This window comes from Chenopodium album, chromosome 20 (genome assembly GCF_948465745.1).
Source record: "Chenopodium album chromosome 20, dcCheAlbu1.1, whole genome shotgun sequence".
NCBI classification, from domain to species: Eukaryota; Viridiplantae; Streptophyta; class Magnoliopsida; order Caryophyllales; family Amaranthaceae; genus Chenopodium; species Chenopodium album.
In genome coordinates, this window is record NC_137853.1 from 35,537,806 (window position 1) to 35,565,512 (window position 27,707).

Below are 27,707 nucleotides of genomic sequence, written 5' to 3' on the forward strand. Positions count from 1 at the left end.
TGTTTTGTCGTAGTAATAGATCACAAAAGTTAGTTATAGTGTTCGAAACTGCGAATAGTGCAAAATTCAATTGGTAGCAACTTTAAAACACAAAAGAAGTTTCCTAAAAAAAACACAGAGAAAGTATTTTAAAAATAAATAAATAATCCACCTTATTAATATGGGCCATATGGCAAATAACTCATCATGGGCTCAATCTAATTCTTTCAATGGGCTCCATACCCAAAGATAAAACATTCTAAGTTCTAACATGTGTCAAACCCATATAGAAAAAAAATTAATAATAATAAATAAAAAATAAATTTCCATAAATTAGTAAATTACCCAACGGCTAAAATTTTTTAGCAACTAAACTCCTTTTTAATTACCCAAAATCACCTTCAAAACATTTCAAAATGACAAAAACAACCTTGATTAACCACGTGTCAGTTTTTCATTAGGTAGGGTTCAAGCTAAACAGAGCTCAAAAACCCTAATTTCTAACTTTGTTGCCCAGTTTCTCTCTCCTCTGTTCTGTTCTTTTCTTTGAAGAGGGGGCCTCCTGCATAAACCGTTTTTTAGGGTTTTAGGATATCCAGTTTTAGGGTTTTTCGGAGGAGAGAGAAAGTCAGCAGCTGCAGCATCAACAACAAAAAATGGTGGCCGACAAAGGGAAGAAATTGAAGGCTACTGACAAGAATGATGAGGAGAATGCTGAACAGATCGACAGCGAACTTGTACTTTCCATTGAAAAGCTTCAGGAAATCCAAGATGATCTTGAAAAGGTTCGATTTTTATGTCCCTAATTTGGTTTTTTTAGGGTTTATGAGGGGTTTTTGATGTGGGTTTTCTGTATTTGATTAATACTGTCTTTTTTTGTTTAAATTTATGTTCTTGTTCTGGTTTTTGCTCGGAATTTTGATGGGGTTTTGTTTTTTGTTGATGGGTATTTAGGATTAGCTGATTTTTGTGTGCATGTGGATTGTTTGGAAGTTTAATTGGCTTGATTTATGTGGAATTTGTGCGCAAATTAACTACTTATTATCTGTATAATCGTTTTGTTTGCTTAAACAGGACAATTTGTTTGATGATGTTTATGTGGGATTTGAATTTATACATGTACGAAATTATTTGATTCGTGACGGGGTTGGAATTTTGACACTTTTTTGTAGGAAATTTGTGAATCAATTGGGTCGGATTGATTAATTAGTTAGTGAATTTAAATGGGGTTGGATTGAGAGACTATATGAGTAGGATGACCATGAATTAATATCTGAATTGTTATCTTTTGTTTCATGGAAGCATGCATTCATTTATTTTATGTTCATGATTAATATTTGAGTTAGGGATACTATGATATTCCAAAGAGTCATAAATGTGTCAAGCTGGAGGGGTCAATGTATTTCTACTTTTGTATCCTTTTAATTCGTTTTTGGAATTATAGATATATTTCTTTTTAATGCTCTTTTAACTTATAGGAAAATGTTCTGTTTCGATGTCTTTGATCATTGTTCCGATGTGTAACAGTTCACTCACTAGTGAGGTAGGCTACACGCTACCTTACTAAGCACCCACCAATTGAGGATCTATATTCTGAAATGGTGCTTTGTAGTTGGTAAATTTAAAACTTTTGGCTGTGATCTCGGAGCAGCAGCAAATACTGTGGTCTTTTCACAGATATGTAGTCCATCAACATGGTCTCAAAACAAGAAGCTAATTCCTCACATACTTTCCTCAGGATCTCAGATAGTAAGACTTGAACAAGTGGTACATAGTTAGTTTGCAGAGTGTACTGCTAAATTAATGTTACTAAAGTGTGAGTAGAGAAATCTACATGGTTGAATATGCATTTATTAACTCATAATAACAATTTGGTCATATGTGAGCATTAGCCATCACGTGGCCAACGCCAGCAACAGTTTTAAATAAATTTGTCGTTTTTGATGTTATTGATTGATATGAGTGGTGTTATGGAAACCTTATAAAGAAAGATGCTTGTATTTATTTTTCCAGATCAATGAGAAAGCTAGTGATGAAGTATTAGAAGTGGAGAAGAGGTACAATGAGGTTCGAAAGCCAGTTTATGATAAGAGAAATGAAATCATAAAGTCCATTCCAGACTTTTGGTTGACTGCTGTAAGTACTCTACTTTTTAAAGTCTTTTTAGACCTCTTATTTATTTACTTTTTGTATAATTTCTAGAATTTTGCCTTGAAAAAACGCTTTCTGATCATTACTTTATAATTTGTATCTAATGCTAACTTATTTTATATGCTGGTGCAGTTTCTTAGTCATCCTGCTCTAAGTGAGCTAGTGACTGAAGAAGATCACAAGGTACCTATTATCATACGAAGTATAACTTTCTGGAAATTTTAACATGTTTAGATACTTCAAAGGCAAATAAAAAGATGAGAATCATTGAGCTACATCTCTTAAGGATCTCAGTTTCTTTTTAGAAATTTTATAGAGTTGCTCATTTCAATTCACTTCATTCTGCTGATAGGTTTTCAAGCATCTAACTTCGATCGATGTAGAAGATTCTAAAGATGTGAAATCAGGATACTCCATCACCTTTGTAAGTACTTGTGAATCATGTTTTGAATGTGGCGTTGATTGCATAATGTCCGACTTCTAGATTATATCCATAAATCTCATCTCATTATGGAAAGTGGCTAACATCTGTAATATCATCTGTGTTGCATCCAGAACTTCAGCCCCAATCCTTATTTTGAAGATACAAAGCTTACCAAAACATTCACGTTTCTTGATGAAGGGACTACTAAAGTGACTGCAACTTCCATTAAGTGGAAAGAAGGCATGGTAATGTCCTTTTTTCATCTTTCTTCTAAAGGCGCTTCACTGCTTAGTATGCCTCTGACTTGATAATTTAATTTGTTGTGAAAAATATGTGCAGGGAATCCCAAATGGTGTAGACAATGACAAGAAAGGGAACAAAAGAGCCCATATTGAGGAAAGGTAGATTTTCCTTATATGACTTTCAGTTGTACTCTTAAACTAGCCTTTTAGTTGTATTCTGCCTGTTTTCCTGTTGAGAAGGACAGTTGTGGCTATACTACTCCAGCTTTCTGGTTTTCTTAGATTGTTACTGGTTGAGCCATTAAAAGTGGTAGATGTGGTTTGGGGGATTAATCTGTTAAGTGATGTCTATATGTCTAAGCATCTGTGTGGATGATCTTAAGTGTAATGAGAGAATTTTGACCAGGTTAATGGAATAATCCCCATAGATGAAACATTTATGATCAAGATGGTGAATTAAGGAGGAAATTTTTTGCTTTGATAAGTGGTCTACCCGAGTAGCTCAAGTGGTATGCTTGGCTTGGCTCAATAAGCTGATCTTTTGATGGTTTGAAACCCCAGCCTTCATGAGGCAGTATAGATTTTTTATACCTCTATTTGAACTTGATCATGTTTTGATTGATGGGTCTAGGTTGATGTTTCCTTGGCTATTTAGTTGGGAGGGATTCACACTCCTTTTGGAACTTTATAATAACTGTTTGGTCTTAGGTGTATCAGTGTATGATCACTAAATTGGCCTTGATGAAACTATGTTTTTGTCTTGTTAGAGACATTTGCATTTTGTGTAATTTAGTTACTTTAGTAAGCCAATTCATTGAAGTTCACTTTGATTTTTCATGGCTTGCAGCTTCTTCAGCTGGTTCAGTGAAACTCAGCAAACTGATGATGACATCCATGACGAGGTAACGGGGTTATTTTGGTGGCCTTTGTTGTCATTTTGCCCAGAATAATTGAAGTATATTAGTAGCTCTCTTTTGGAACTGGCAACTTATGATAGTTAGGTGGTACATATGCAGGTCGCTGAAATCATCAAGGAGGACCTATGGCCTAACCCTCTCACATACTTCAACAATGTAATTTTTTTAACCTGCATTATGTTATTTTTAGGCCAAATTTGATGATGTTTGTACATATCATGACTTATGTGCGTTTTGATTTTTACTATAGGAAGCCGATGAAGAAGATTTTGAGGCCGAAGATGATGACGAAGAGGTAAATTTATGACATTAAATTTTGCTCATCCTCTTCATTGAATTCTTGTTCAGCTGTAGAAATATTGTTTATGATGGTTGCATAAGGGTGATTAGGCGTATAATATTCAGTGTATAAAATGGTGTGCCTAGTTTATGAGGCTCTAGGCAATGAGGGTAGAACGCCTTTTTTTGCTTTAGTCTAGTTACATACAAAGAGGCGCATGAGGCGAACACAGGCAAATTTTTTTACTCGTTTTATATTGTGCGCCTCACGTTAAACGGTTAAAGGGGTACACCCAAAGCGCGCCTTCTTACTCCTAGACCCAATATTGTTCACCTTCCATATCGTACTTGACCCAGCCAAAGATGTCTTCTTTCTTATCATTCATTGAGAGGGTGTGTGTCAGAGAATTTAGGTATGAAGTATGGGTTTAAATTGTATTAAACTCATACCTTAAATTTGTGTTATAATTTTAAGAGTTTCAAACCTAAATTTAAGTTTGTCCAATTATTTAAAGAGTTTCAAAACCATTCCTTTTGAGAAACCTGTTTAACACTCTATTCCATAATCAAACCAAACATAAGTATGGTTTTGTAATTTATTAATCTAGAGTTTACATGCCATGAGTTGTTAAGTACGTTACTTTTGGCTTCGCATTCTATGTTAAGTTAATCATTAGTAACAAGAAATTTGGGCCATGAATCAGGGGGTTGATATTATATTGACAAATCAAATTCATCAACAGGAAACGGATTAAAGGAAGACAAAAAAAATTCCTTAATTCTTTCTTACTGATTAATTTACCAAGAAGTAAGATTTCCCTTATTAACAAGTCGACAACTCCCTGATTACTGTCAACCCTATAATGTTTGTCCTCGATTCACCATAACCATTTTCCACCTTCCTCTCAAGAAATAATGTACCCTTATAAATTGTTTCTCACTGATTAATTTACCCCAAATCCCTAAATTGTTTCTCACTGATTAATTACCCAAATTCCTAAATTATTACTCACTGATTAATTTACCAAGACATAAGAATCCCCTTAATACAAGTCAGCAACTCCCTGATTACTGTCAACCCCATCATTTATGTACTCTATTCACCTTAACCATCTTTTACCTTCCTCTCACACTAATCACTAGTAATTACTTTCTAAGTTCTAACCCAGTCCTAAACTGAAAAGGGTCGAATTTGTAATAGTGTGGAATGTGGACTCTGTGGTTTCAGATATAGAACCCTTGACCACAGTGAGCAAAATTTTATCTCAAAAGGCTGCGTCTTAGCCTAATATTGGAATCACGCCTCACTTACACAGGGCTGCCTCTCTCTCTCTCCCTTGCTTAAATTTCTTTTCTTGCTATCTCCTATTCTCCTTCCCTTCTCCTGTCAATGCTAAGTGTTCTTGTTTTCGGAAGGGGAATGGTAAGGAATTACACAGCAGGGCACAATCAATAATATAATGCATGCTGTGAAATTCTAGGCAATGCTGTGAAATTGACATCTCTCTTAAATGTGATAGGGTAAAGAAGGCTCTGACGACGACGATGATGAGCAAGATGATGACGAGGATGAAGAATAAATGTAGCTTGTGGTGGTGGATGGTCTTTCGATTTGAAGATGCTATTACAGGTTTTGCTTTGCTTTGCTTTTCGGATTACTATAGCTTTTTTTTGTAAAGTGGGGTTATTAGTTGGGATGATACTGAATTGATAGGTTGAGAAATGACAAATGGTGGCTTTATTCCAGTGTTAGCTCTGCTTAATTTAAATAGGTATCCGACTTCTACAGTAACATATCGGGGTTACTAGTCTTTATATGTCTGTTGTCTCGATAATATATATGCGAGCTTTTCCTGATGCTGGTATATTTTTGTTTAGTGTGCTCTTTTATTCAGTAAATTTGATGAATGGAATAGGATTATAATGACGATGAGTGCAAAAATTATGTGTTTTTTGGTGTGGCTAGGTGATAGCTCTCTTTCTAGCTCTCCTATCATCCGTCTTGTGAGATTAAAGCTTGGTACAATGTATTTTCAGTGCCCTGTTACATTCTATTCTACTCTCCAAGTAATACGGTTACCACAAAATAAATGTTAATTTGGTATATGAATTAGGCTAATGGTGGACGTGAAACGGATTTGATTGCTAATTCAGTCTATGTATTTTAGATATTGAATTTTGATTGATACTGTGTAATTTTATGTTTTGAACTTCAAGAAAATAAATTATAACGTGAATTTGAGTCGTAAAAATATATGCTTCACTTGAAGTAAACAAACAGTTTTCACCCAAGTTTGGACCAAAACAATGAGCTAGAATTTGCCATAAAACAGACTCCTTTGCCGTCAAGAAGATGCGTGAATGAAAGGCCTTCAAAGATGAGAAGGAAGAATGCTTTAAAAAGTTTACCTGTTGTATTAGCTGCTCATTTGGGCCAATTTGCTGCTCATTCAAACCAAATGAATAGTACGAAGCAAATTTTTCTTGGGTATGCTTAGCTCTATGTGTGTACCCGAAAATAACTAAAAATTTGTAAACCGAAATGGTGAAAAGAAAATCATCGTGATCAATGAGCGAAATTATTGGCAATAGAGACAGTAACTAAGAATTTGTGTTGTGTTATTAGTCAAATAATGTTTACCTCCTTGAAAAATGCAGTAGTAAACTTCTAATATGTAAGCACAATTTGATGCCTATCTATTCCAACTTACCATCTCCCCAGAAGAAACCAAAAAAAATTACATGCTACACAATGCAACTAAAAGGCCCCTTCATCTTATATGTGCTACTCCGCTGTCAAAAAAAAAAAAAAAAAAAAAAAAAAAAAAAAAAAAAAAAATCTTATATGTGCTACCTTATCAAGTTATTATTTCAGGCATCCTACGTCTTAGTTTAAGGCTTGAGCAATGACTAGCCATCTTTCCTGAACAATACTCGGGCGATCCTCGGTTCCTTGGTCTCACCTTGATCCCTAACATCACCATTGCAACATGTATGCCACAGTTGCATGCACCTTTTCGAAATGAAGACGAACGTAAACTAAAGCTTGGTATTCTTAACTAAGCAAGTGTACGCAAAAGGTCAATAAACTATATGTGTGTTGCTACCTTATTCAAACAAATGTTAAAATCTTTAGCAACACTCTATGGTTGAGAATCCTTGATTATCTTGTTCTTGACTCTTGAGCTTTATATAGAAAATCAGAAAAGTAGATGGAACTAGAGGTTGAGAAAGTAGTGGTAACAAAAGTAGATATTGTTTGGGCCGGATTCCCCAATGGTAAAAGTAAGAATGAAGTTCAATTATATAGGGATAATCGGTCATTAATGAGTTGAAAGAGAGCAAAATCATATAATATTTTATTGATCATCCATTAGTCATGCTCTAAATAGCTAGAGTGAGAATGTGAAAAGAAAAGGTAACAAGTGTCGTATGATACGTATCTGAGTAAAAATAAAAGATATGTTATTGTAAATGGGATTTACATAAGGTAGATTTATCAAACTGTCCTTGCTGGAAATTTTAAAATACCCTAATGTCAATATTTGACTAAATCTCAAGACAACCCACCTAAATCATACCCCTATAGTAGTGTTACTTATATTATCATTGTAAATTCTTATAAACACTCAGCAATAACCTAATTCTTAAGGTCTTGAATCACAATAAATTTAAACCTCTATTTACCTCATACTTCATGTTAACTCGAGAGCTCGAGTTAGGGTTTTCCTTAGCATATCCGAAGCTAACTGACCATGTTCTTTTTATAGGTACTAGTATCTCTCGATTTGAACACACTCACTCGATCATACGTGTCATACATATACTCGATTTAAGTGAACTCCCTAGCTACTTTCCTTCATAAATTTTTAGCAGGACAAATGCTAAACATTCATTCATTTAATCATAATTTTGTGCAAGTTGAACAACCATTTATGGGTTGCATAGTAATGATATTTCCCGCAAGTATATCCATATGTTCGTTCCACCAACATTATTAATAACATAATTGAAATAATTAATAATAATTATAATAATAAATAATAACATTAAATTTAAAGAGAGAAGTCACTTTCTAGGGTCTTAATCTGGAATGAAGCGTAATTTCCCCAAAAAGAGAAACACAAAATCTTTATCTTTTAAAGTCTTACTAGTGATAGTGCTTAAAGGATTTCATTTCTAAATTATACTTAACTTTGACAACTTTTCTTCTTGTTCACTACTTTTTGGTCTTAACCAACTCATTTCTTTTGCCCTTTTTTTAATTTTTAATTTTTATTTTATATTATCTTCTTTCTTAGTCTAATCTTAATTGGGATGCTAATTAATCAAAAAGAGATTTCGACAAATTATGATTGTTTTTGTAGTATTCTTACCTAACTCTATCGAGTCTTATTTTCTTTCATGCCCTACTATCATGAGATTTATCACTTGATTTTTGTTTCTTTGTTAGTGCTTCAATGTAGTCTCTAGTTATCCCATGGTTACAATAATGTGCCTAGATATAAATCCCTTTTGCCTTAAATAAAATGTTATTTTAAGCGATTTGAGGTTTAAAAGGATTGCTTTGATTGGGGTATTGTTAATAAACCAATACTCTTAAAAATAGACTAGGTCATTTGAAATTTAACCTGAATTGAGCGTAAGTAAGTCGAAATAGTAGGTTGAGACTCAAATTGATATGTAGAGTGGTACTTGAACTACACTCAGTGCCACGTATAATAATTTTCAGTAACTATTCTTATTGATGACCCGCTTAATTTTCAATCATCGAAAAAACAATATGCCGCCGCTTAATTATGATCGATGATAAATGATATCATTAACTTTTGGTGACATAAAAAATAGGAGTACAAAATATTATGTTCTTATTTTGACAATTACCATATGTACATATAAAGGTGGTCAATTTTACTTTTCTACCGTCTATGCCTATTGTAGAGGTTAAGTTTTTGGATAGTAACACTTGTTTGAGATCATGTTCGCTTACTAAGAACATTGACAAGAGATTTATTTACGATGTTATGTTGGAGTACATCATATACCTTCAATCTAATTATGATGGAACATACACAAAGGTAAACCAATATTTTTGGAAATATCCACCACCAAATTTGGCCAGAATGGCCCGCTTTTAGCCTGATTTCGGACCCGCTTGGTCATATGATCATTTTAATTTAATGCCCAACACAAATTGTATGTTACGAGTAGTATAACCAAATACTACGTATGTTTAGTGGACAATCAAAGTGAATTGAATGAAGATGGTGGAAAACTCCCCTGCTATATGTTTAGAAGTAACGGGATTCTCTTATGTTTCTCTTCTACTCTCAAGCATTGGCATGAGTAATACAATATTACTGTCGTAATTTTACGAAAAAAGTGACATGCGTGTTTTTGAAGTTGTTTCTTTATTTGTTTTACAATATAGATTTTTATTCCCTTTGTTAGTTATATTGTTAATTATAGACATAGTCATATAGTTGTATATTGACAAACGTGTTGATTAAACTCAAAAGTGTTGCACTTTTGTTTGAAACGGGAATGGGAACGGGAACGGGAAAGTATTAGTGTTGGGAGCAGTTAGGATATAGATGTATCCTGTCTATCCTACATTGTTTATGAGATCTACATGGAGCACTTTGATTGGAAAACAATGGGTGTTGTTAGGATAAGATACTCTGACGTGGTCTTTAATCTTCATGGTGCAATTTTGATTCTCAAGGCTAAATTCAATTGGAAAGAAAAGGCAACGAAAATGACTTATGTGACATTTGCCACTATTACTATTTACGCGTATGGCCACTTCTTTTGAATCACCATGCATTCCATTAAAGTCGTTTTCTATTCTATTCATTATACGCCCGAATATACAATTCGTCCTGAGTGACGAGTGTATTAACATTTAGATACTCATAATCCCTAAATAAGTAAATCTAATCTCTATTCAAAAGTGAACATGTGAAGAGTAAATAGAGCTCAATTCAAGTTGAAACTGGTCAAAATTAAATGATTTTCGATTATAAATTTGTAGTTAAACAAAAACTTGTACTTATATAATTTATTCAAATTTAATTTTATAATAGAAGTGTAATTCTAAATATACATATCCATTAGGTACATAACATCTTCCTTACCTATCATGGCATGCAAAATATCTGTTTATGATAGCCTATGAAATTGTTATTTTAATTCCCTAAATGTTCCACCTTTTTCTTGCTCTTTATATTATGTGTATCATTGATTTATATATATTTGTATCTCTGATCTCGTTCATTTGTCGATTAAAGGGATTAAAAGCTATATTAATTTATTCTTAAGCTATATTAAAAAAAAAAAAAAAAAAAAAAAAAAAAAAAAAAAAAAAAAAAGCCTTCATTTTATAGTTTCATGTACTACGTATGAATGGTGACTTTGTTAGCGTTAACACGTATACCTCTTACATTGATTATCCACCATTATTCCACCAACTAACCAACTTCGATATTGAAGGGATTTCCTTGGCCAACACTGAAATTGTGCTATCTTTTATAAGTCCTAAATTGGATTAATTACATACGTTTCCGACCTAGCTTATTTATATTTATTTACGAAGTATCTTTTGTACCTTCTTGCTAGTATGGTTAGTACAAATAAACCAATCAATTTAATTATAACGGTATTTGGCATTGAATTTTCCATTTCAAAAAGTAGAATTGTTTAGCACAAATAAATTAATCAATCTAGAGTGGTATTTGACAACGAGTTTTCCTTTTGAAAAAGTAGCATCGTTTAGTACAAAAATCCAAACTAATCAATTTAGAGCGGCATTTAGCAACAAGCTCCCATTTGAAAACTAACATTATGTTAATCGACTTATTGTTCAACATTGATCGAATTTGAATCCAACTAGCTAGGGCTCCGGTCCTTACTCACTATATGCTAAGAATTTATGACAAAAACATGCATATATTGAGTTTAATGCTATGCTATTATCCAAATTTGCAATGTAATGAATTGACTCGGTGTACATCAACATTATACTTTGTGTATTTTATTCGTATAATAATAATTTAGAAATACTCGTATATGACAAAATTATGTGTTGGGCAATATGTATATTTAATGTTTATTTGTTACTTTGTTTTATATGGAGTATAACATAATACAAGTAATAATAATTTGAAGTAGTTCAAAGGGTAAATGAATAAACAACCTCTTGACATCTAGTCATCTACAATTCCCTTCACAAATATATTATGATACATCAACATTCAACATGTTACATGTATTTTGTCCATCAATCTATTATTAGTGTTGTTCGAACCATATCGATAATGAAAGTTCTTCACTCGTGAATTTTTCGTGTTTATTTAATCATCACTTAATAACTTCACTAGACAACGTTCCTTTCTTTCCATTTAAATTCAAGACATTCAAAATCTCATCTAGCTACCAACAATAGATTTGTCTTGTTTTTGGTGTTTTAATTTTATATTAATTAATTTTTTTTAAGAGAGGTGATATAGATTTGTCAATTTTTTTTTGTCAATTAGGTTCGAATTTTCAAAGCGACTCATTGATGTTATTCGCACTGCTTAACTATGAAGTGTCTCTTGAATTATTAATTAATTTCATTGAAGTTTTAACAGACATAGTGACATGAATTTCAATCCAAAAATAATGTGATAGAAACTTAATTGGACATAGACTGTGACACTATCATTGAAACATATGTGGATATAATTCATTTCATACTAACCTCCATGTTGGTTTATCCACTCCCTAGACATTAATAAGGTCTTATTTCTCAACTAGTGTACTCAATTTGTATTTGTAGCTTCTAAAAATAAGAGTTGAAATTAACAAAGGCCCGGTTCAGTTCACCTTATTTTCATTTATTTCAGGAAAAATAAGGGTTTGTTCTCATTGACTGAACTGAACTGAATATTTTATAAGAGAAGGAAATTAAGAGCTGAACTGAACTGAATTGAACTGAAAATAAATGTATTAGAACAAGCCCTAAGTCCAGATAACTTCATATCAGGGTTAATAAGTTCAGATAAGTTGTGATAAGGGTTAATTAGAGCAACCCAAGTCCAATTTATATCTAAAATAAGTTCTAATAAGTTCATATAAGATAAGATAAGTTCGGATAAGTAAAAATCATGTGAATAGTTACACCTAAAGTTCCTATAAGGCCATGTTCATTTCACCTTAATTGAAACAAAGTAAAATGAACGACATTTAAGACCATAACAAATACATGTATTAAATTTTATATATTTACATATTTTACTTTCGGTAAAGTTTTGGGTGAGACGGACTCACGTGAGTCCACTATCATGTTTTTGGTGTTGCGGGCCTCGCGATCGGGTTTAGATAGCCCGCGCCTTTTTATTGGACTTTTGTTATTGAGCCCGGTCTCACGTGAGTCCGGTCTCACACAAAACCTTTTGCTTACTTTCACAATATTTTTCTAATTTTGTTCAATAGTGGCGCGAAAGTAAATGTATTAAATCGTGAGAGATCTAAGAAGATAAATATAAATGTTAATCTCGGAGATTAATGTGAACAAGCTTGGAATTTGGATTATATTCAGAAGCCGATAGCATAAATATGAGCCAATGTACGACACACAAACCCGAATACAAATCTGGATCTGAGAAACAAGAGGAGATGCTGCCTCCCAAGTCCCAAAACACCCAAGAGGAGTTGTCATCAAATAGAAAGTAGAAAAAACAAGAAAGAGACCAAGCCAACCCCGCTAATGAAAACGACACACACTCACCAATTGGACCCTCAATCAAAATCTAGGCCGGGTAATGTTAGCGGGTCAAATAAATATTTTTTTTTTTAAAAAAAAATCCACATTATAAGTGTTACACTCGCTAAAAATGACTTTTAACATGGAGTAACATTGTAACACAGCACTAATATTTCGTATTAGATTTCCCTTTGTTATGATCTGTGTCACTGTGCTACATAATTACGTATTTTCTTTTCTCTCATACTCTGTAACATTTCTTATTTCTCAATAAATTACTCTGTAACTTAATTGTTTTTCTTCTATGTAATTTCTTCATATGTCAATTACTTCACCACTTATTATATTAAAGTCAATTAAATTATCTAAAATTACGTACTACTATCAATCAAAGTGTAAATCTAAAAAAAAAAACACCGGAGAAAGTACAAATTATTTTGATTGGGAAATTCAGTTTGGTAAGCCGTTGCATTCAAAAAAAAAAAAAATAAAAAAAAAAATGAGTCCTCTAAAATTCATTCTCTATCACTGTGGTTTCATAAAAGGTAGCAGTATGCCAGTAAGGAGTTGGGGAGTGGGGCCCAAAAATAGCTTATCCTCCTCTTAAAAAAGTGGGACCCACACACATTACACAATACACATTACCCATTACCCATTACCCATTACCCATTACTAATACTGGCCAATAAGTCAAGAATGTTACCACTCACGTGGGTTTCAGTCCTACTTCACTCACCCGTCTTTTCTTTTGTATTCATCTACTTCTACACCTCCTTGTCTTTCATACAAGTATAATTTACAAGTATTTTTCTACTTTCATTTTTCTAATTCGATTTCATAAGAAAATTACGATCATGTTCTTTTAGACTTATTTTCAGTTTAGTTTAGTTCAATTTAGTTTAGCTAAATTCAATTCTTTATTTCTTTTTACTTTAACTCGAAAAAAAGGACTAAGTCATTATACGTGTGTAATTATGTATGATTCTTGTTCAGATGTGTTTTTCTATCTATATTATCATGCATGTAACACTAATAAAGGTCCTTGCATGTTAACTTTTAGAAAATGAGGAGTATATATATTTAATGAGGCGAAAAATATTTGTAACCCTAATTAGATAGCAAAGGAATTATTAATGTCAACATGAGTTCTCATATTTCCAACCTTAAGCATGGGTGAAAGAGACTAATTAATTCACTCAAATCTTTAATTTGTCTCTTCTAATTAATAACGACAACATGATTAGTATTTAACGGAACTTATATGTTGAATTAATTAATTTAAAGGGATGCATTCCATATATCAAAATGACACCATAAATAAACTAATCACAAATGTTGTAATCTTGTCAATCGTTTGGCCAATTGCATGACATATGACACTAAATTTTCATAAAAGCAAAGAGCATCACAAATGTCTCTATAATGTATAGTCTATATTTAGTTGGGGCCAAAGTAAGGTGCTTTCAAGTAATGAGAACGTAATCTAAGTTTTATACAATATATACACTTCTGATGTGATCTATGGCCTGGTCGCCAACCTAATGAAAATAACTATAAGTAACCCTACTCTTAAATAGTTGTAAATTCAAGTAAGTCATAATTGATCAAATATTCCCGATGATTAAGCTACAAATTGACTAAGTCAAGGCTGTGTATTGTTCAAACTTGTTTTGACTTATTTAAAATACATTACTTTCATATTAGTTCTATTATACGAGTAGTAAAAATAAATTATGATACAGTCATAAATAATATTTAATACGGTGAAAATCCAAGTTCAAATTATATTGGACTAAAAAATTTGAGTCTAAACTCAATCAATATTTTTCTAAAGGCTAATATTTTACCATGCATGTTCTATTTGAGTCTAACCTGTATTGTTTATCTACTATCTAATACTTCATACTTGATCTAACAAAATGAAATCTATCATTCCATATCATTCAAGGATTTACATAAACACCCATCTATAAAGTTCTTTGAATTGATCTGCAATCAATACACTACTCATGAGGTATGTATATAACCACATATATGTAGATTATATTATATATTAGGAGTATCAACTCTACTCTAGAGCATTACTTCCTTCATATACATATAAAAATCTGATAGGCGATAATTATATATATATAAATGTAAAATTTATATATAAAAATTAAATATTTGAAAATTATTCATTGAAACAAATAAAATAAGGTCCCAATTTATTACAAGCTTTAAGTTTAATGACCTAGCTTAGACATCAAACCAAATAGAACGATCGAGGACAATTTAAACCTAATAATTCTATAGACCGTAATAGATAATAGTGAACTCTTAAATTCAGGTGAAGAGGACAAATCCATAGGTTACTTATAATTCTAGTCCACTCGTTCTTACACTTGAAATAAACAAATAACAGATGTGGTTAACCCATCTTACTCATAAAATATCATCTATGCTGTAAACACAGTTCCAAACATGTCAACAACAACCATGTTCTATGTTTTATAATCTCAAACACAAAGGCCACATCTTTATTAGGGCCTACAAATAATTAGATCCCAGACTGCATGAACTAACATTTTTGCAGCTAATGCCTACAAATGTTGTTAAATTTTGATGATAGCTTATTAAGTGTGTAACCTCATTAACATAAAGTTGACGAGTTTTAAGTTTACATTTAGGAGACATTTGATTTTCCTACCATTATTATACCATCTTATATATGTGTGATTATTCAACCTTTTGGACCACGTACCTTGACATCCAATTTCGATGAGTATGTAAATTAATTATTGGTTTAAGGAGACTTAAAAGTCATAAGAATCAAATTCTTAACCTCTTACATGCATGCAGGCGTAGCTAATAATACAATAATAATGAGCCACGTACTTTAATATTTCTTCTTAATATTATTTTTTGTTAATCTTTCTTACATTTGTTACAACGAACACAATATATGAAGTAAATAAATTCAAACCTTCAAAATCAAGCGTAAGCACACGCACCGACACAACAGATTCTCTAATATTTACGGTAAAAAATGTGCAAGTACTATATGCAGTTCATAGTAAGTTAGGGATTATGAAATATGCTTTCAATTGACAGAAGTAGCTCTGGGTAAGCACACGAGGAATTAAGAGGGCAAGGCAGAAGGAGAATTATTGAGGCTGTTACAATTCACAAAAGTCATGGTTAGAAATATATCAGAAAAATTCAGTGTTGAAAGTGATAGTGCCCTATTTATTTGGGCCTGTTTCCCTTAAATGGTCCCAATTTTTAAGGGGATGTTTAATTCTTTCACCAAGTAAGACATTTCAACAAAAAGAAAAAGTTACTAGTGAGTATAGTATTATTTTTCAATATATCTACAGGCTTAAGGTTTGTGGTACCATAGATAGACAAGTCGCACCATTTAATTAATTTTTGTAGTTTGTCACTTCACATTAATATATGAAAGACTTACGGCTATTTTTCTTTTTCTTTTTTTATTTTTTGGATTCATGGTTTGATACCCAATAAGACGCTAAAGAGGATATACAATTAAAAAAAAATTTAAAAAATAAAAGTGCAATCAAGATTTGTAGATAATTCTATTAGAAGTTTATTATTAAGTATATGCTTATAATAAAGACACATAATATCACTATCACACAATTAAAGATAAGGAAGTATTTATCGTATTTCAAGAAACACATTTGAACAATGAACATCATATTAGGGCAATTTAAACTAGCTAGAAGTAATAGTGATTGACGGTTTCACTCAAATTGGACTTATGTACTTGTTATTTGTTTTCATATAATTTGTTTAATTTAGTTTTTTTATTTATTTTACATATACTTCGTATATGGTTAAATAATTGAATTTTGTACTCAACAAGCAAGACAACCCTAAATATTTAGGGTGTCACAATATCAATTGACAAATTTTAACATGCATCTTACTTTTTGATTTATCATGGCCTCTTCTGGTAATGTCATTTCAATTCAATAGTTCAACTTTTGTAATGTTTACTTGTGTATTTGCATACGTTTCTAATGCTTAAATAACTACGAGCATATACCCGTAGTAGCTTAGATATAGTTTCAATAATTATATGTCTTGATAGCTACTCAATTACCTTGAACAAATAAGTGCATATCTCATTGAATATACATAATAACAACTCATTTTCTTCAAAGGGTGGGAGAAGTAGGGTTTGGTGTTTCCTCTAACAAGATTAACAAGTTGATTATGCATGCAAGTGAGTATTAATTCCTGTATGAGTAGATAGAAGTTAGCGCAAAAGGACAAGAGAGGTAAAGTAGCACATCAAAAAAATATAAACCTTAAAATCTTCAAAAAATAAAAAATTACACCGTGCAAATATATAACAAGTAGGCTGGCCCCTTTTGGCCTCCCTATAGTATGCATGATCATGATGAAGCAAGTTAACTAAATTATAAATATGATGAAATCTACCATTAACTTTTTTTATTTTATAAATTTACATTGTTATGCTTTCTTTCTGGTACAAAAGTGCACTTATTGGATCCCATGGGATACCCATCTGTACTGCAAATAATTAAATTATTTCAATCCATTCTAGACACTACAAAAAGCAATTCACCCCACCTCCTCCTACTCAATAAAGTTGTTCTTGATTGATTTGTGCTCCCTCTTTCCCTCCTTATTCATCAAAATATTATTAACTTAAAATTTTAAAATATTTTATATATTTTTTTTATATAAAAATATCATCCAAGTACTACCTCTACTTCTTATTACTCGCAACAAAGGGGTATTATTTGTGAGACATAAAATATTCTTTTGTTGCGAGTAATGCGAAGCGGAGGTAGTATAAGAAATTGAATGTTAGGGCCTGTTCTCATTAACTGAACTCAACTGAATTGAATTGAACTGAACTGCACTCAAATGAATATTTTATAAAAGAAAGAAATTAGGAGTTGAGATGAACTGAACAAGTGTTACTGGGTAAGTGTTATAGCGGTTACTTTGTTCTTTAACAAGTGGTCACATGGTGTGGCCAGCCGCACACAAGACACGCTGAAGGGAATGTAAATTAAAGTATATTTTACTACTTGAATTTCTCCTATAATTTTAAAATCTTATCCGTTTAAAAGAAAAACACAATAATCCATTAAGTTTTCATGTCAGTATATAAATATATATACCCTAGCTTATCGATGACCCTAGCTTAAATCAAATTCCGTATACATTACATACTCTTTTTTACAACTCTTTATACTAAAATGATTGAGTCATCTTAGTAATATTCCAAATTTTACAAAAGAGGTCTTTGTAGGCAAAGATTAAACTAGCTACAAGGCCTACAACGGTTGAGGAGGTCAGATTAAGGGGGCCAGCCGCCATGCATGTAAAAAAAATGGCCCTACTTAAGGAATATCTCATCTATGATCTACTTCCCTGTGTCCTTATTTTTTTACCCTATATGACTGTGCGCGGTATCTAAAACGTATATTTTATACGTCTATAACTTTATTTCCATAAACGTAAAAATTATAAAACATGATATTAATAAAATATACAATGAGATGTATCTAACAAGACCACTCATGACTATATTATCTTTTATAGATTTAACGGTAAATTATGATCAAAGTTATTAAAGTTTGACTCAAAAACTGACAATGAAGCAAAAATAAACGAACGGAAGGAATATCTATCTGCAAACAAAAACTATAATAATATACATACCCAAGTTTTAACTAAGATCCTCCCTTAAATATATCTGCCGCCGGTATATATGTATTTTATAAAAATTATAATCCAAAGTACAACTTGTATAATCTAACAAACTAACCCTTTTTCTCATTTGATCATCTAAAACTAACTTTGGGTTATATTAATAATAATTATACATAGTGTACTGTATATTATTGTTGGTATGTGTTTTGGTACCACCAATGAACGTATATTCTCTCTCTTCCCCATAACATAACATTACATTACATATAATGATCTTCTATCTATAAATAATATTGGCATGTGGGAGTAAACAGTTGAAACCTGGCAACAAAGTTTTCAGATCAATTTAATCACCTTTTCACTTGATCCAACATGCAATTTATACTACTGTAGTATTGTCTTTGCTGTCATCTATGACCACTCCACTTTATTTCTCATTCTCATGTCCACCTTTCTTTTTCATTTTTAATTTTTGGGATTTAATTTTATATAAATTTTACTATATTTGTCCTTTTATTTGACAATGATACAAGTCATATAACTAATTTAATTATAAATTCTAAGCTAGTACTATACATATATATTTATACTTATTTTTTTTTTCTCCTTAATAATCTTACAATTCCCATGTTGTAGGAGAACTAATACATGGACATGACGACATGACTTACAATTTTTTTTTTTTTTTTAAAAAAAAAATAAAAAATAGAAGATTCATTTTGCTTTTAATATTATATTATACTCACCTAATTTATTATTTTTTAGCCCAAAGGTAAAATATTGAAAATTAAATCTGCTTAACAAGAAAATGAAATTGTAATTATGTGGAGTGACTGTTAATACTTCGCCGCCTCTCGTCATCTATTTAATAATAGTATCGATAATTGGCAAAGAACTCCGAGAAAAATTGAGAATTGTTGGCCTAGGCTTTGAGAGTGGTCGGCGTACATAGCATGATGTGTATGTACGACACCAACAATAATAATGATTAATGAACATCAAAGCTTAATCTAGGGAGATTAATACAACCTAACCACCACCACCCTCTCTCTTAAAAACAAAAAAATTAAAAAGTTGTAATCCATAGTCAAAGCATAGTTAAAGTATCCCAAGAAAAAAGGTACAAAAAGAGAATCACAATTAGTACTAGCAATCAAGCTAGTCATGTCCCTTAGTTGATCAATAAGAAAGGCCAAAATGATAACTTTTATTTTTTTGAACAAGAGAATTAGTGAAAGGTTAACATCCATCTAATATAATGTTAGGTTTTTGTTTTTGCTAATAATCAATCAATTAAAGTAGGGTATAGCTTAAGACTTAATAAGAGTAAGCAAATCTAAACTAGAAGTATCCCAAAAAAATATGGGCAACTTCCCCTTAAAATCACCTGAGAGTGGAGGCCCAATAAAGGCCCAGAAAATTGGAGGGTCTAGAGAGAGAAAGTTAAAATTCTAGAGAGAGAAAGAGAGGAATCACAAAATTCACAAAAAAAAAAGGTCCTACCCTAACAAAGGTGCAGAACAAAGGAGAAAGGGCCAAAGGTAGATTGAAATGATTACTTGAATGGAGATTGGACCCACCTAATAATCTTTCCAAATTTATTTTATTTTTTAAAATTAAATTTTTTTAATAATTTTGAAAAATTAAATTACTTGACTTGGGAAATGGGGCCCATTACCCTTCCCTTACCCGGCCACCATTGTCTTTATGGATTGAATGATAAAAAGAGCACCTCACGTGGATTCTGAACCAAAGGGCCTGTCCAACCACAATTTAAAGGATACCTCCCTGATTACCACCCCCTCTCTATTTCATTTTTTTTCAATTTCAGGAAATCTTTTTATTTATTATTTTTATTTTTGTGAAATAAAAAAAAATGCCCTATTAATAATACAAAATTCATGAAATTCTATCATTGGTCTCGTTCATTCTTACTGTCTTTGAAGTCATTATTTTTCATCCTGTAAAATATTTTCATGTAATTTCTCATGCAAGTACTGGTCAATTCGGGTAATTTCTCTGATTTTATTGATATACGGCAAGGTAAGTTTTTTTCTTTTTTTAAAAAAATAATTTTATTTGTGATTTAAAAGAAATTAAATGGAAAACCAATTAATTGAAGGGAATTATATAACTCCATACCCAACAACAAATAAAGCAATTTCCTTTCTAAAAAATTTTGCTTTTTAAAGCTCACCCTCCATAATTCCCACTCATTATCTTTGCTCCTTAAAGCTTCCTCCCTTCCTTATCTCCTCTTTCTCTCTCTATTTCTTTCTCTCTCTTCAATTCTTCTTCCTTCCTACCTTACCTTACTCACTCATCACCTCCAATTCTCAAACAAAACCACTTGTATTATGACATAGAAAGAGAAAGATATAGATATATAAATATTTATATATTTTTATTTATATTTATAATCTAAGAGATCCCCATTAGTCCCACCATTTGTATAGGAATTATACTATAACCCCTTCTCTTCTTATTAGGGTATTACCCTCCAAAAAAAAAAAAAAAAAAAAAAAGTGTGTTAAGTTGGAGATAATCAAGAGTATTACTACATACTACTTATCTTCATTTATACATCAACAAAAAAAAATAATGGATGGAGATCATCATCATCAGCATCAACACCACCATCATCACGAATTCCACAACCACCACCGGCCAAATTTCCCATTCCAATTATTAGAAAAGAAGGAGGAAGAAGCGTGTTCGAGTTCAACCCCATTTAACCCTTCATTAGCCATAGCTCCCTCGGGTGGTTCAGGCCCCGGCCCGTCTACTTCAGCTGGGCCTCCCCAGGCCCAGCCCCCTGTTGGAGGTGGTGAATCGTCTTCGGGGCCGAACTCTAAAAAAGCGGCCCCGAAACGCACCTCCACCAAGGATCGTCACACGAAAGTAGACGGGCGGGGCCGTAGAATCCGGATGCCAGCGCTTTGCGCTGCCCGGGTTTTTCAACTTACGAGGGAGCTAGGGCATAAATCTGATGGTGAAACAATCGAATGGCTTCTACAACAAGCTGAGCCAGCTGTTATTGCTGCTACTGGTACTGGTACTATCCCCGCCAATTTTACTTCTCTTAACATTTCTCTTCGAAGTTCCGGGTCTTCTCTTTCCGTACCTTCGCAACTCCGGTCCTCATCGTCTTACTTCAGCCCCAATTTCACCACCGCGGCTTCGGCTTCTCGCCGTAACTTCTTTGCCGGCATTGGGTTGTCTTCCGACACGTCACCCTCCTCCGCTCTACTCAATTTTCAAACCGCTACTTTGAACTTAAATCCGGGTTTACTCCAGGCTAAGCAGGAATGTACGACTACTACGAGTTCGAGCCATCACCATCCACATCATAACAACAACAACAACGCGGGTAGTCCAAGCAGTAATAACAACAACGGTCAGAATAATAATAGTACTAATAATAGTAATAATCAGCTTGATCTTTCGGAGGCGGCCGACGAAGGTGGGGGAGGTAGGAAGAGGAGGCTAGAAGGCGAATACGGAGCGGCGGCAGCGGCGGGGGCAGGAGGGTATGGACAAATACCGAATTTTTGGATGGTAACAAATGGTGGTAATCAAGGTGCAGCAGCAGCAGCTGTAATGAGTGGTGATCCAATATGGACAATTCCATCGGTGAATAATAGTGCAGGGTTGTATAGAGGAAGTGTTCCAAGTGGGTTACATTTCATGAATTTTGCTACCCCTATGGCACTATTGCCTAGTCAACAACTAGGCCCCCAAATGGGTTCGGGGGCCGGTAATAATAATAATAACAGTGGTGGTGGTGGAAGTGGTCATAATAATATGAGTCCTGGTGAGCAGGCTCATCATCTGGGTCTGCTCACCGGACTCAACCCTTATCGGAACGTACAAGGAGGAGGAGGGATCTCCGACTCACAAGCGAGCGGGTCCCACTCCCATCATGGCGACGACCGACACGATACAACCAGTCATAGTCATCATTCTTGAGAGGGAATGGCCACACTATTTTTATTTTATTTTTGTGATGATAAACAGCTCTAAGTATATCAACATTTTTAGCCACTACCCACTTTATTATCACTACTACAGTACTACTCCATTTCAAGCATCATCCATACAACAACAACAACCATCGTCGGGAAGAGGAAGAAGAAGGAATTTGTGTAGCTATTAATTTGATGTGTAGCACACGTGAGGTTTGATTTTTGTTTTTCTTTTTTTGGAAATTAATTTGAGGTTTTGATTTTTTATTTTTTTTAAGTGTGATTAATATGATGAGAGGTTTAATTAGGGTTTGATAAGAAGGCACAATATTTTACATTTGGCCTTTTAATTTTTATTTTTTCCCCCTGGTTGTGAGTGATTATGCTTAAATTTTTTTAGTAATTATAATTTTTATATTTTGTCCAAGGGAAAAAAAATTAATTATCTATCTCCTTAATTTATGTTTAATTTTTTTATTTTTTATTTTCTATTTTCCTTTTGGTCCCTCCATAACCAAAATAGTCATCATTGTTTGTGCAATTCTTTCTAAAGGAAACCTTTGTAATTTTTGGCTTTTTATTAATTTGATGAAGATGACATATCTCCAATTATGCCTCTTTCCAAGCTAGGGTTGGTATTCCATTTGCTAAATAGAGCTAATTCCAATTTAAGAACACTTAAGTTTATCAATAAATTTACAATCCCCAAAGTACCCCTTTATAGCCTCACTCCAAAAATGAATTTAGTACTGAGTATTGTGTATTTACGTATCAATTATTTGAGTTCAAGTATCATATAGTGTTTTGTGTCAAAAAAAAAGAAAAAAAAAAGAAAAAAAAAAAAAAGAAAAGAGAAAAGTATCATATAGTGTTCTATGTTATCCTATCATTTAACTAGCTTTTTAAGTTGCGCTACACTACTATTGTTGAATTCTTTATTTGGTTGATCGAAAATAATTATCATAAATGTGCTAGTACATGTTACTTTGTTAGTTAGTTTTAGACATTAATGCATTTTAACTAGTAGCATATTTTGATTTATAATTTTTTCCGAATAACCTTACAAAAATGTTACTTCTAAGAAGAAACATTTTGAAATGAGTATTAATTCTTTGTATTCTAAAATATTACAAAGCATGTCACTTTCTACATTTAATAAATTAAAATTTAAACTTTCCGTTGTATGTACAACTGTACAACTATATTCGTAGTATGATATAACGTTCCCTATTAATTCCACCGTCTACATTAATACATTTATAATGTAGTTTTGATAAAATGTAGTTTAGAATAAAATGTAGTTTTGATACATTGTAAAGTTGTACCAATTCTACATTTTTTCCTAAGCACATTTGTTGATCAAAAAAGTTTGACCAATACTCTACAAAAAGTTTTATATTAATAACCTCCTTTTGAGCAAGGTATGCCATCTAATTCTCTTTAAAATATACGTACGTATAGTCTTGAATCAGTTGAATGTATGGTACACTCAGCGTCTCAGCTGATGACTAGCCGAGTCGGGTATAGAATAAAAACTTGCCTCATTATGAACCCTTCTAGGTTGTAGGGAGTATTATTAAGGTAAAAAAATCATGAACAGTAACTTATCGTTGTCAAAAATTACTGCATATGCTCTAAAAATCATGTGTGATATTTAGTGAATTTACAGTTAAAATGAATCACACGTTTACAATTACAGCTAGTCTATGATGAAAATGAGAGAGAAAAAAGGGTAAAAAAGAGAGAAAAGGTGGGGCCCACAACCTTATCAGTTCCAGGTATTGCTCAGGTGGTGAGACCCAGCTTGCTGGTCATTGCCTAAACCAATGTACATTGTCACTGACAAACAGGTGGATCATTCTTTCACCCTTTTTAAAAAAAAAAAAAATTAAAAAAAAAAAATAAATTAAAAAAAATGATAATTCCTTCACCTTTTTAAAAAAAAAATAAATTAAAAAAATGGTTAAAAAAAGGAAAAGAAATTTACTTTTTGGGTTATTTTTTGAAAAATATAAAATAAAATATATTATGATTTGGGTTTTGCTGGCACAATTAGATATCAATGGTGGGTTTAAAAATGACCCTACTTTGGTGGGCCCCATAATGGGCCCATTATACATTTACCATCAATTTTGTGGGCCATGTATTGATGGGCTCACTGAATGATTGGGTTGGGGTCACTCTGGTAAAATACTACTGCATTTTATGTTACATAATCTAAAGCACCCCTTAAAAAAATCAAATAGTAAAATAAGATAAAGTTATGTAACACTATTATAATTTCACTTTATTTTTTTGTATGAAGTTGGCAACTTGAGTGTTATCCTCTACAGACAAAAATTGCATTATTGGGTTTGAAATCTATCTGATGCAGATAGAAAGCCAACTCATAAATTTTAATTATTATTTATTTTTTTGGAAGTATAAAAAAATAACACATGTATTGTGGGTTTGAATAATTTTAACTTGTATGATAATTTTTGAGAAATAATAATGTTAAAACAAATGCTAAATGATAAAAATATAGTTGTCTTCATGTCCTTCACCAATTATAGGGTGTGCTCATTTATGTTATGTAGAGTCCACATGTTGGTTGTAGTTTTTGGTGTCCTTGAGCTTGATGTAAGTGATGCATATAAGTTATGTTATGTACTAAAATATACTATTGCATTTACAAGACAGTTTACATACAGAGTAATAAATTTTAAGAATTTTCGGCATGTATAATAATTAAATAGTACAATGTTTATGTAGCATAGTTATTTTTTTGGTATCATGAAGTACGTGTGAAAGAAGTTATTAGATGTAAAGGTGGACATGAACAAAACGTATGTGTACGTCTAATAACCAATTTTGAATTGGTCCGATCCGGTCAAAATATAGTTTGGTCTTGGTTTATTTGTTTATTAATAAGCTGGTTTGAGTTTAAACTATAGTTCGACTATCAATTTAATCAAACCCTATCTCAATTAAGCTTGTAGGTAAAGAAAAATACTTATTGTTACAAGAGTTTTATGGAGTACATTTCCTTCACCCCAAAACCTAGCTAAATGAAATGAGAATTGTTTACACAACATAATATTGTATTGATGTGCTTATATCTTAAACATGTTTTTTGAATCGAACTAGCTTAGTTTATAATTCAGTTCAAACACAAATAATTCTTATCAAGGTAAGTTTGAATAGAGCATTAAAGATCAAGCTAGGCATGCAAGCTCAAGCTCAAAGTTGGTAAGATTAAATCAAGTTGAGCTAAAAAACTAATTGGTGGTATATAGATATAGAAAAACAAAAGAATAAAATGTAATGTCAAAATCAAGTGTCAACAAGTCAGCATAATGCATATTTACCGTCGAAAATCTAATCTGCAAATGAAGCAGAAGTAGGCAAAACACTGTAAATTGCTATACTCCGAATTTAAATCAAAATTTTAGTGGTTTGCATATTGAAAAATAAAATTTATAAAATGTACAATATATAGTAAATGGAATGTAAATAAGTTTATTTAGATTGATAGAGAGTTAGAAACAATACATTTAGCTAAAAACATATACTCCGTAATTAATTTAAGATCATCTTTAAACGTTCACTTGATTAATTATTACTTTACTTGGTAAAAATATATACTTTGTATTAACTAGTTCTTGGCTTTAGCAATGCCCTAGAGGCTAGACCATATTAATGCATTCATTGTGCTAATAAACTTAATAACGATAAAGTGAAATATTAATAGAGATTGATTAGGTTTATATGAAATATCGATGTGCATCTATATTATAAGTAACATACAAAATTATGTTTTTAAGCATAATTATTATTGTACTCTAAAATTCATTATCCAAAATAAATGAGCTATCATTGACAACTGCGTAACACTGTTGCACGTATCACTTATATTAGTTGGCCACTCTAGCTCGGATTTACACTTAAGCTAAGTTAATGACCTAGGACCTAGGGGACCATATGCATATATATCTAATTAAGTATGTATAAATTGTAAGACATGGTTAGTCCTTTATTAACATGTGGACCAAACCTGACTAATTGACTTGAATTGAACTTATTAAGATTCAATAAATGGGGTCGAGTTCAATTAGCTTAGCTAATTAATAATGAATAAGGTCTAATTAAGAGTCTTTTTTTTTAACTTGTAAAGGGACATATGATACATGAATAATGATGTATCTCAAATTCTCAACTTATATTGTGGTGGCCAGTACGATTCTTGGTGGTGAGGCCTGGCCTATTGCATCACATCTACATAAACATGAAAAGTCGTCATATAATTCTTATGTATCACTCGGATAAAGCATCATAAACTTAATTAACCACTCGCTAGAAAAATTATACACTGTCTTTATAGCCACATAATAAAATCTTAGTAAGATACTAGTAACTGATATATATGATCTTCGTTCACATTGCTATGAAAATGATTGAATCAAACTTTAGTTTAAGGCTTTTTGTATCATACTTAAAACACTTCTTAGTTAGCTATTGAGCACCATCATATGAATAATTTTGTCATTGATAGATGCTCACTTAATGATTAATTTTGCTTTTGTATCAATTCTACCGTGTTACCGTGTAGTTGTAAAGCTGTGAAACTAACCTTTATTTTTTATTTTTATTTTTTTAAAATTTCTTGATATGTTTGCCACTTTTACGGCATTACAACTCGAAAAATTCTTAAGTTTTAAGATTTCATTGGGTATGTAATACTAGAATGATTGGTCGTGTTTGGTTAAAGGAGTGATAATTGGTCAAAAGATTGTTGGATTTTATCACAAAAATTACAAAAATCTTTTGAACATCATGAAAGTTTTACGTGTCAAAATATATTAAAGTTTGGACCATTTAAAATGACTCGTTGGATTAGGAAGTAGATCTGATAAGACTCGATCGAGGTTGACTAATTGAAGGCAACACCTACATATTGTTTGGTAGTTCGTCTTCATGGGTAGTCTAATAATGGTAACATCCTTCGTTTCAAAGAAACTAGCTAGATTTTTTAGGGTCGTCTAGTGTAAAAAGTGAGCAACTTTGCATCGTTTTTATCATTATTTTGCGTTACAATTTTGAAGAGACTATATTTGATCGAGTGATGTTGAAATTTACTTTAAATGTAAAATTGATTTGTAAACCGTACCCTTGGTCGTCTCATTTCATTTTGTACATGAAAAAATATATATACTGCGCACTTTTACAATCCCTTAACTTTAAAAGAATTATAATTTAGCCTGCTTTGTTGATAATTAAAGATTATTCATAACTTACAACTCATAATAAAGAAAAGTGTTACAAATA

General features: G+C 32.1%; 2 protein-coding genes across 3 annotated transcripts; both read left to right on the forward strand.

Annotated features, from left to right (window-relative positions):
- The first annotated feature begins 497 nt into the window (after window positions 1-497).
- Window positions 498-5,857, forward strand: LOC145597411 (NAP1-related protein 1-like). 2 transcript variants are annotated; one of them, XM_081653568.1, is made up of 10 exons: window positions 498-764; window positions 1,993-2,115; window positions 2,263-2,313; window positions 2,483-2,554; window positions 2,686-2,799; window positions 2,894-2,955; window positions 3,644-3,698; window positions 3,798-3,869; window positions 3,964-4,008; window positions 5,513-5,857. In XM_081653568.1, exons 1-10 carry the CDS (start codon window positions 636-638, stop codon window positions 5,570-5,572), a joined length of 783 nt encoding a protein of 260 aa, XP_081509694.1. In that variant the 5' UTR covers window positions 498-635; the 3' UTR covers window positions 5,573-5,857. The 2 variants fall into 2 exon arrangements, with proteins under 2 accessions (XP_081509694.1, XP_081509695.1); XM_081653569.1 differs by having other exon boundaries at window positions 499-764; window positions 3,813-3,869.
- Window positions 5,858-20,597: 14,740 nt separating this feature from the next.
- Window positions 20,598-22,763, forward strand: LOC145598401 (transcription factor TCP14-like). Its single transcript, XM_081654747.1, has one exon. The coding sequence runs from the start codon at window positions 21,037-21,039 to the stop codon at window positions 22,402-22,404; it is 1,368 nt and encodes a 455-aa protein (XP_081510873.1). The 5' UTR covers window positions 20,598-21,036; the 3' UTR covers window positions 22,405-22,763.
- The last annotated feature ends 4,944 nt before the right edge of the window (window positions 22,764-27,707 follow it).